The following is an 11,225-nucleotide window of genomic DNA, read 5'->3' as shown; positions in this document are numbered from 1 at the left end:
CATCGAACCAAAACGGTGTGGTGAAATTTATTTGATGACAACTATCCAATTCGAAAAAACTAGTTTTCAACCTTTCAACTTAAAGGTTATTTGCAATAATCGTCTAAAATGTGTTCCCCTCTTTTGTTTCGTTTTTTTTTTTGTTTTTTTTTTGGTTTTCATTTTTTTCCTAGCGCTTTTCTTTTCGGCTAAACATTCGTGCTTAATCTTTTCCGAATCTTACCGATTCGTTTCAGGCCCCGTATGTCCTTTTTGCTTACCGACTGAATGTTTCGCTTGATTTTGTTTGTTTCTTTTGTGTATTTTTCTTCTTCTCTACCGCCCTTGGAATTCATTTAAAAAGTCTCGACAATAATTTAATGAATAACAAATTGATTTTGTGATAAAACCAATAACAATAACCTTTTCCATATGGCTACGAAACGATGATGTGCGGTGCCGAAAATAGAACAGCTATGGTTGCCACTATTGTGAAAAATGTGAAAATTATAAGGCACAATCTATCAACTACCATTGCTGCGAACTTCCAATCCTTGGCGACGTCGCTGTCCTCGTCTTCTTTCCGTATCTGAAAGACAATGGTGGAGAAATGTTAGTTTCACGGCATAACCAAAATGCTATTTATTTGCCAAACTCCGGAAAAAGTAGGCATTTAAATCTAGTTGCAGGCATTGGCGTACCCAGGGTGGGATGTTCTGGGGTATGTGTCACTTCTTCTCTGTCAAACTTTTTAATTTAATTCTTAATTGAATCGGCCACAATTTTTGCGATAAGTATCAATTTCAGGTTAAAATTAAATTCTAATTTCATGCTCAATTTTAACACCGATTTAAAGTCCAATTTTAAGTCTAGTTTTAAGTCCAATTCCAAACAACATTTCAAGTGCAATCCAATTTAAAAATAATGAGTTGTGCAATGGAAAGTGAGATTTGAACACGGCCAAGTAATTTTCCTTTAAACTACTGTCGAATACTTAGTTTCGTTTCAATCTCCTAATTTCACTCACACACCACACACGCCTCGATGGTGATATTATTTTTATATAACTGCTCTTTATTTCTGCCGCAGAGAAAATAGTCTGTTATTTACTCATTTAGTGCGATAGAAACAGGCAGTTCGTTGCCGTCAGTCGCTCCGGCAAATCTATGTTCATCGTCAAGTCTAAATAAAGCTTCGATTTCAGATCCAACTTCAAGTACAATTTCAAGTTGAATCTCAAATCCACTTTCAAGTCCAATGTAAAACCAATTCATTTCCATTTTCAAGTCCAATGATAAGCGAAGTAATGGTGGAAAAGTCTTAACCCATTAAGCCCCACACTTTTTCCAGCAGAGATAAAAAGCTGAAACTTTCAGAAAAGTTTTGTTTTAGATCAACTAAGAAAAAACCGCAGAGATGTATTTTCAATTTTGTTCCTATGTCCCGCAACGCTATGCTGAAAAGATGCAAAAGCAAGGACTTTCAGAAGGGTAAGGGAGTGGTATGTAGTTTTCTCATAGCTTTGTCATTGTGGAGGGGTTAGAACATTAAATTCGGATGGAGAAATAATGACATTGACGTTCCCGCTTTGACCGGTTTCGCCTTTTCCATCCGAGGGTAAAGTTACTAGTTTGAGCTGACTGAAAATTAGCAAGACCTGTTAGATTTACACGGCTGTAAGTTTATTATACGTAACATCTAAGCTTTGAGCAAAAACAGGTCGATTAGATTTTTTCCTAATCTTTCTTTGTTTCTTAGAGTCCAAGTTGATATCTCAAACCTAGTCTTCTCTAGAATCAAGAGTAGGGTACGTTACGTTTTCGCAATGCTGGGAAGAAATTGGTTAAGAAAAGAAGCAAAGAATGCGACAAAACGAGAAAAAACAATGGAGAGCATTATGAATGTTTTCCTTGACTAAATCTGGACAAACAGAATGGAAAAAGAGAAAAAATGCAATATAGAGAAAAGAAAGAAGAAACGCGACCGAATGGGAGGGAGAACGGGACATGAAAAAAAAGAATGGGGAGAAGAAAACCCGAGAGAATAAGATGGAAAACTTGGCAAAAAACGAAGAGACTGGATAGAAAAAAAATGAAGAACAGTAAAGAAAAAAGGAAAATTAAGGGAAGGGAAGGAAAACTCCTAAAGAAGATGAAGAAAATGAGGGATAAACTGGACAGACCAAGAGAAGAAATGGGACAAAATAGAAGAAGGTACCCGGATAGCAAGTACGGGAACAGCAGATTAGATGAACATGAACATAAACAAAAAGAAAGGAAAAATGAGACAGAAAAGAAAAAATGGGAATAGAAAAATAAAAACGGAATTCAAAAGAACTAAAATGGAAATAAAAAATAGAACGTGACATAAAAAAAGGAAAAGCAGGAATAGACGAACGAAAAACTGAACGAAAAACGGGATAGAAAAGTAATGTAAAATGACGACAAAAATAAGACGAAAACAGGGACCCAAAAAATTCAAAACGGGACAGAAAATCACTAAAATGAGGCAGGAAAAATCAGAAAAATAAGGACGAAAAACGACACAAAAGAAATTTAGGACGAGACGACGAAACGGGACGAAAAACGGGACAATAAAAGGAATAGAGAAAGAGGAAAGAGCGGGCAAAGGAACAGAGGAGGTAAAAGGAAAAATGAGGGAAAAAAGAGGGAAAACAAGACAATAATACGGAAAACGGAACAAAAAACAAGACAGTAAAGAACTCAAAAGGGAAAAAACATTAACACGAGAGAAAAAAACAGATAGGATATAGATAGGAAGCAAGGAAAACAAGAAAAGCGGAATAAAGAGGTCAAACGGGATATAAAAGATGAAATATGAGACAAAAAACGGGAAATAGAGATCGAAACGAAGGAAAATACGAAAAACGGAAGGAAATAAAAGTAAATCGAAAAAGAAAAAACGGAACCAAAAGCAAAATAAAAAAGAGCAAAAGTTCAAAAAACGGAAAAGACAAAAAATGAGAAGGAGAAAAATTGAAAAAAGATGAAAATTGGAAACAAACAATAGACTGCAAACGAGAAAGAAAATAACAAAAAACAAACGGAAAGCATGAGGAAAAACAGGTCTGAAAATAAGAACAAAAAAGAGGAAAAGGTGAAAAATGAGAGCAAATAGAGTGAAAACGAGATTAAAAACAAGGACAATGAACAGAATAGACAGAAGAACAATGAAAAATAAGAAGGAAGAAAAAGGAAAAGAAAATGAGGATGAACTGGACTGAAAATGAAAAAAATGAGACGAAAAATAAGAAGAAATAAACAGATAAAAAATACGGACGCAGTGGAATGGAGAAACAATAACATAAGAATTGCAAAATTGGACCGAAAAGAAAAAAATGAAGAGAGAAAAATTTAAACGGGCAACAGGGATAAAACGGAAGTAAAAACCAAACGTGGCAGAAAAGAAAGAAAAATGGGATATGATACAGATACAGGGAGAACGGAACAGACGAACGAAAAAAACGAAATAGATAGAAATGGAGTTAACTAAAAAACACAAAAACCGGGACCGAAAAAAAGAAAAAAGTCGAGTAAAATGACAAAAATGATAAAAGAAAAGAGAAGAAATGGAGAAAACGAAAGAAGCGAGACGAAAAATGAAACAGAAGAAATTTAGGACTCAAGAAAGGGGCGAAATGGGATAGGAAAGGAAGACGAAAGGAAAAAACGAAAAAAGGGAAAACTACCAGAATTCGGAATATGGAACAGAAAACAAGAAGGAAAAGAAGAATAACGTAAGAAAAAAAACAGATAGAAAAAGCATGAAAGTCGAGAAAAAGACGTCAAACGGGATATAAAAGGAAAAATATGAGACGAAAAATGGAAAGCGGGAAAGAAAGAGAACAAAAGAAAAACAGGTGAAACGGACTGAAAAAGGACGGAAGATAAAATAAACTGAACCGAACTGGTACCGAAAAACAGAAAATGATAAACGCAAGAAAGGAAAAGAGGAGAAACAGAGAAAGCGGAAGACTAAAAACGAAACAAAAGAAATTTAACACTCAGGAAAGGGGTAAAAAACGGGACAAGAAGCGAAGAGAAAAGTAACAGAGAAAGAGAAAGCAGTGGGCAGAGGAGCAAAAAGAGAGCAAGAAAAACAAGAAAATGAAATACGGAACAGAAAACAACACAGAACAGAACCCAAAAGAGAAAGGAAAACAGAAACAAGAAAAACAAGAATAGTGGGAAAGAAGGACAAACGGAGCAGAAAACCAGAAATATGAGTCAAATAACGGGAAAAAGGGACAGAAAAAGTAGAAATGAAGAAACTGGAAAAAACAAACTAAAAAAAGATAGGAAGAAAAATACGAAAAACGAAAAGTAAAAAAAGAATCGAAGAAAAAAAGGAAATAATGAAACCAAAAACGGAATAAAATGGTAAAAAATCGAAGAAAAGACGAAACACGTGAAGAAAAGCAGATCAAAAATACAAAAACAGGAAACGAAAATGAGGGAAAAAGCGGAGAGGAAAGACAGAAAACGGGTAAAAATATGCGAAAAGTATGAGGAAAAAAGGACTGAAAATAAGACAAAATAGAAAAGAAAACGAAGGAAACCGAAACAATGGAACTGGAAATACGGGGCAGAAAAAAAGAAAAGCGAGATAGTTTCGGATAAAAAATTAGAGCAAATAAGGGGAAAACAAGTTAAAAAACGTAGAAAGGGGACATAAAAACGAAGAATAGAACAGAAAGAAGAAAAATGAGAGAATTGAAGGAAGAAAAGGAGAAAGAAGCTGGACAGAAAAAGAGAAAAATAGGGCCAAAAAAGGGGGAAGGAAACAAGATAGAATATACGGGAACAACAGAATGGAAAAAAGAGGAGCAATAGGACAGAAAAGAAAAAACGTTTAGAGAAATAAACGGAAAACAAAAGAGATAAAAAGGAAACATAAAACAGGACGTGACAGAAAAGAAGGAAAAACAGAATATAATAAACAACGGAAGAACGGCACAGACGAACAAAAAACAAATGAAAAACAGGATAGAGAAGACGTTAAAATGCGACGACGATGGGAAGACGAAACCGAGTCGAGAAAAAGGAAAAAGTCGAAACGGGACACAATGACAAAAACGAAACAGGAAAAGAGGAGAAACAAGAAAAAACGGAAAATGAAAGACGAAACACGGAACAGAAGAAATTTAAGACTTAGAAAAGGGGTAAAAAACGGGACAAGAAAGGAAGAGAAAAGTAATAGAGAAAAAGGAAACAGCGGGCAGAAGAGGAAATAGAGTGAAAATAAGACCAGAAAACGGAATACAGAGCAGAAAATAAAACAGAACAGAACAAAACTCAAATAAAAAAAGAAGAGTAACGCGGAAGAAAAAAAACAGATAGAGGAAACAAGCAAAACGAGAAAAGCGATAAGAAGAGTCAAGTGGGATATAAAAGGAGAAATATGAGACGAAAAATGGACAGAAAAAGAAGACGTAAAACGGAAGACAAAAAAATGGAGAGGAAAGAAAAAAACGAAGCGTAACACAAAATAAAAAGGAGGAAAAGACGGAAAAACGAGGTATAAAATTTTCCTCTTGTTGATGTCCACAAAAAAGGAGAAGGAAAAAAGCGGAACGTAAAAAGAGGAAAAACTGGACTGGGCAAGAGGAAAAGCGGATCAGAAAAGAGTCAACTTTTAAATGTGAAATATCAATTTTAATTGCAAGCAAAACTTCCTGTCTAACTTGAAGTCCATGTCCAGTTTGAAGCAGAATTTCAAGTTCAATTATTCCAAATTTCAGTCTAATTTCTAATCCAATTTTTAGTTCAATATGAAGTAAGTGTTCAAGCCTCTATTAATCCATATTCAAGTTATATTAAATGCCCTATATAAGCCCGGTTTCAAATGTAATTTCAACTCTAATACTAGGAATTGGAAAGACTGTTCTAAGTTTAATTTCTAGAACAATTCTGTTGCACACAGAAAGTCCACAATTTTCAAACTAATCGGCTGGAATTTTGTGATAAGTAATAATAGATTCGCCATTCTACGATTACTCCGTTTTTCCAGGCCAACGCATTGAAAGATCAGGCGCCCCACTTTATATTTATGTCTGGGCACGCTAGTGGTTGAAAGTGATTTGTAAACTGCATTATTACGGACGTTCACACCATCTATCGACGCGTGTCAACACTGCAATTGCCACGTAGTTCAATTAATTGATTTCCTGTGTAATTCGTCAGCGCTCATGGACGTAAATCTGCCGCTTTCCAGTTGCAATTAGTAACGGTTCCGTTAGTCTATCTCGTCGGCTCGTTCATTCGTTCGAAATAGAAACACTCTGAGTAAAACCGAAAAATATATTTCACGTGCACTCTAGCGCTGATTCCGGTTGACCTCCGCAGTAAATTAACTTTAAACTTTTCTTGTTTCCGATAATAGCGTAAAATTCGAAAAACCGAGAATCACCATCGAACCACGTTTCCGCAAATAAACCAAGCTTTAGTTCCAGCTGGGAAATTTATTCTCCCGGCATACACTGCCTGACCGACTGCCAGTCGATTAATTGTTACAACTTCTGCAGCAGAAAATCGCGACTTCAAAGCTCTCGAGCAAATCTTGCCACATCATTGTTTTCGGTCGAAAATTTCCCCGTAAAACCAGACAAGCCCAAACAAAATGACGAGAAATTGAATTATATTTCAATTCTATGTAACAAACAGATAAAAAGTCCCGCAATAAATAAACCAGACTTTCCGGTCAAAATCGGTCTCCTTCTACCGGTCACAGACTGTGGCTGTATGTAGAGGCACAGGCAGGCTGTAGTAGATTGAAAGCCGAAGTAAATCAACCGAGATCAGGCTAATGAATACCAGATTGCTGAATAATTAACGCGCAAGTACAGTCTCGTTCCGTCCGTCGAACGCCCGGCGCCGTTATCGCAGATTTCGTTTTATCTACCCCACCGCAGCAGTGGCGCCCAACGTCATGTAGAAAAGGCCACCCCCCCCCCACCCCCCTCCGGGCAGCAAAGACGATCTGGGTGGGAGAGGGTGGGGCAATCAGAAAGTGTGGCCTATAATGAATTCTAGCTTCAGCAGTTTTTCTTTCGTTATCCTATATCGGACGTACTAGCCGGGCGCTAAGTACTGTCTCACTGTGGCTTCGATAATTGGCCATTTAATTATTTAGCCCTTGCTAGCGACGTCCGGCCTCCGTCCGTCGACCGGTTGCTTTTTTACGCGTACCTACCTACTTTAGAGGACAGCTTACAGATGAGAGGAACATTGATTACCTGATCGGTGATAAAACGTATCTCTTTTAATATTAAAGCTAGTTCGTAATCAGCGGATGATGTGAAACACGTGTGTGGTGGCGCAATTGCATCTGGCATTCGATTGCTTCCGATCGGTCCCATACTTCCATCATCGCTACTGCAGGCGGTCGGCGAGGCAAAAAAGGGATTTCACGATGATGAGAAAACAACGAGAGGTTAATGTAAATTTTACGAGCTCCGCTGAAAGGGTTGCACGGGTTTTACGTACCTATAAACAGTCCTGAAATATGTTGGATTATGTGGCAGTGTACCTCCGGGGGTTAGTGGTCTACAGTTGTGACGAAAGTCATCATCTATATCTAATACGTTCGCTAGTAACGACTTCGATGATCTGAAACACATAGGAAATGTGATTTTGTGCGCCAACGCTGGAGGATGATTGGACTCACCGCTCTTTCAGTTCGACATCCTGTATGTGCGTTTTCCGTTCGGAACTGTCCGATGTCGGTGTAGGCGGATATTCCATCGACAAGTGTCTACCCGGTCGACTCATTCTTAAAATACATGGCAGCCAATATAAAAAGATGATTCTAACCTGTCGAAAGCAATAGAACACAGATTTATTCATTGGCATTATTTCGAAGCACAATTGTTCAGAACCAAACCCATCCGGTTGAAAGCTAGAGGGTGCACCAAACCGAAGAATCGATATCCAATTAAATGCGTCCGCTTGAACGGAATTCCAAATTTATTTTGTGACCGACTATGCATTATTGACATTAGTTGCACACCACTGACTCGAATCTGTCTGGAATCCGAATCGATTGATAGTGAACTATACTCTGAACAAAAATAGTTTGCAACAACTATCGATATTTGTTTTAATCACCTTTACGGACAATAAACTAATAGCACTTTTCGAGCAATAAACTAATAACAAAGCAAAGCCACCAAAAAACATTGATGGACAAACACTGATGCGTTATACCGTGACCGGGTGCATTCTCATATGCAACAAATTTAATTGCCAAATTGATGCCACAACGACAACAACAACAACACCAACAGCTAGCGAATTGAGAGTGACTGCTGCAATAAAGTCTCCGGCCACACTCGATGCCAGATCATCAAATCATACCATAAATACCCGGTACCGGTACGGTACGATTCGATTCGATTCGATTCCAAACTGATGAATGGCTTTTCCAGTCGGGTGGTGCAGCCGTGAAAAGAGAAAAGCCCACCATAGTTTGTCGGTTTGTTTCCGGAAAACACGTAGGCATTCCACTCCACCGGCGAATTCGTCGGTCGTTGGGAGCTTTGTTTTTCGATTCGGTAGAAAATTTTCAAACTCATTATTCTACTCGGCAGCCGCTGTTATCCGCTGGTTTATCAAATGAACACCGCTAAATTCCCGTCGACCGTTGTTTGCATTTATTAAGCAGCAGTTTGAAAATCAGTAAAAACGGACGGGAAACCAGGGAAACCACCAATCTGGTAACACTGCTCGCTAGCCACGGCCAATAAAATTTCTGGCTGGTTAAACGTTTTGAAGTCAATTTTATTTAACTTTCGTGTGGACAAGTATTTGGTCAACAAAAACCGTTTTTCACGTGAATATTGTGATTATACCAAACTTCATGCTTATTAAAGGCTGTCCAACAGAGGCTTTTTTACGCGTCTGAAGAAACCTTCCACGTGAATAATCTTATTTAAATTTGAAAAAAATACATAACGTATGTAAGATCATTACAAATATTTTACGAATACGTTATTATATTCCATGCGAAATCCCACCAAATAAGAGGATAAATCAAACAAACATTTTTTGTCGATTTTCGGAAACTAGATTGTTTGAGCTTCCATTTCGTGCTAGAAGCGTTAACACTCTGTATACTCATTTCTTTAGGCGAGTTCTTTAGACTACAAAGTCAACGGACAATTAATTTTATTCGAAACTTTTTGCTTGAAATGGAAGTTTCTAAAACATACACTGATGAAGCCTGCAAGTCGTATGCCAAACCTTACTTTCTTTAATTTCAGGTATCGTATCCTAAGCCGAAATAAAAATCATCGTAGGATTACATTTTACCGAAGGGAGTCATCTTTCATACATTTCCATTGCTATTGCCTTTCTTCCCAAGCACAGATGATACTTAGATACACATCCAAGCTACTGAAATTTCGGTAATTTCCACTTATTACGAAATAAGTGACGATGTTTTTCCGTTCCAATAGAACAGGGTTGCTTGAAACTAAATCAATATAATGTCCAGAAAGTAGGTTTGGAAAAGTGTTATACGACACAACTACCTCTAACGATTGTATGGTTGGAATGGGGAATTATGTTCCTATTTTCGCTCTGGATGCGCTCTAACACTTAAACGATGAAAAAAAAATACTTAATGGGAATAAAACCGGTCGCTTGATTAACCTGATTCTTCTACCTGTTGGTCCAATTGCGGAAATGAACAGTGATTGGGTGAAACTAGATCTAGAGTCCAAAATCCGCAGTCCGGAGTCCAGAGTCTAACGTCCACAGCTCAGAGTGCAGAGTTCAGAGTCCAGAACCGACACTGGAAGACACTGCAGAGAACGACCGAAGTGGTGATGGCTCTCGAATCAAACAACGTGCTCGGAGCTGAATCATCAGACAGAGCTACTGGCCAAACTAAACACTCTCGTTAAGCGGTGGATTCAAGATGTTTCGATCGCTCAGAATATGCTGGAGGCAGTGGCGGAGAAAGTAGGCAGAAAGAATCGTACCGATTGGGAATTCACGACAAGAACGCGGATATTGATGCCCTCTGCGTTACTCTGCGTAACATCGAGGGGGCCGACTATTTCGAATCTTTCTTCGATCTAGAGCCCAGAGTCCAGCAAGCAGACTCCGGAGACCGAAGTCCGAAGTCCAAAATCCGAAGTCCGAAGTCCAGAGTCCGGAGTCTAGAATGCAGAATGCAGAATCCGGAGTCCGGAATTAAAAGTTCCGAATCCGGAGTCCACATTCCGCAGTCCAGAATCCGGAGTCAAGAGTTCGGAGTCCAGGATCTAGAGTCCAGAATCCAGAGTCCAGAGTCCGGAGTCCAGAATGCTGAGTCCAGAGTCCAGAATCCGGAGTCAAGAGCTCGGAGTCCAGAATCTAGAGTCCAGAGTACAGAATCCAAAATCCAGCGTCCAGAGTCCAGATCCAGAATCCAGATCCAGAGTCCAGAGTCCAGAGTCCAGAGTCCAGAGTCCAGAGTCCAGAGTCCAGAGTCCAGAGTCCAGAGTCCAGAGTCCAGAGTCCAGAGTCCAGAGTCCAGAGTCCAGAGTCCAGAGTCCAGAGTCCAGAGTCCAGAGTCCAGAGTCCAGAGTCCAGAGTCCAGAGTCCAGAGTCCAGCGTCCAGAGTCCAGAGTCCAGAGTCCAGAGTCCAGAGTCCAGAGTCCAGAGTCCAGAGTCCAGAGTCCAGAGTCCAAAGTCCAGAGTCCAGAGTCCAGAGTCCAGAGTCCAGAGTTCAGAGTTCAGAGTCCAGAGTCCAGAGTCCAGAGTCCACAGTCCACAGTCCACAGTCCACAGTCCACAGTCCACAGTCCACAGTCCACAGTCCACAGTCCAGAGTCCATAGTCCAGTGTCCAGAGTTCAGAGTCCAGTGTTTAGAGTCCGGAGTTTAGAGTCCAGCATCCAGAGTCCAAAGTTCAGAGTTTACAGCCCAGTGTCCAGATTCCAGAGGAGTACAAAATCTAGAATCCAAAGTCTAGAGTCCAGAGTCAAGTGTTATGTACCCAAAGCCAAAAGTCCAAAAGTCCAGAGACTAGACTCTAGACTCTGGACAGGTTACAGAGAACTACGAATTCTAGAGGTCAGAATCCAAAGTCTGGAGTCCAAAGTCAAGAATCTAATGTCCAGAGTCCAAAATTTAGTGTTTAGAGTCCAGATTTCACAATCCACAATTCTGAGTTAAGCATCCTAAATATAAATCTAAATCCAAAATCCAAAATCAGAGTCCAGAATCAAGACTCCAGAAT

At 39.1% G+C, this 11,225-nt stretch overlaps 1 protein-coding gene across 1 annotated transcript in view; it reads right to left on the bottom strand.

Annotated features, from left to right (window-relative positions):
* Positions 1 to 415: 415 nt before the first annotated feature.
* The window catches only part of LOC128742960 (neuronal acetylcholine receptor subunit alpha-7-like), a 112,233-nt gene continuing 101,423 nt past the window's right edge, over positions 416 to 11,225 (bottom strand). The window contains exons 10-14 of the mRNA XM_053839460.1: positions 7,666 to 7,811; positions 7,485 to 7,607; positions 7,449 to 7,451; positions 7,235 to 7,373; positions 416 to 568 (exon numbers count right to left, since the gene is read on the bottom strand). Coding sequence (XP_053695435.1) covers positions 416 to 568; positions 7,235 to 7,373; positions 7,449 to 7,451; positions 7,485 to 7,607; positions 7,666 to 7,811 — 564 coding nt within the window. The remainder of the gene's footprint in view (positions 569 to 7,234; positions 7,374 to 7,448; positions 7,452 to 7,484; positions 7,608 to 7,665; positions 7,812 to 11,225) is intronic.

Source organism: Sabethes cyaneus, chromosome 3 (assembly GCF_943734655.1).
Source record: "Sabethes cyaneus chromosome 3, idSabCyanKW18_F2, whole genome shotgun sequence".
Classification (NCBI taxonomy): Eukaryota; Metazoa; Arthropoda; class Insecta; order Diptera; family Culicidae; genus Sabethes; species Sabethes cyaneus.
The sequence above is the reverse complement of the archived record's forward strand: the minus strand, read 5'-3'. Positions and strand labels throughout refer to the sequence as shown.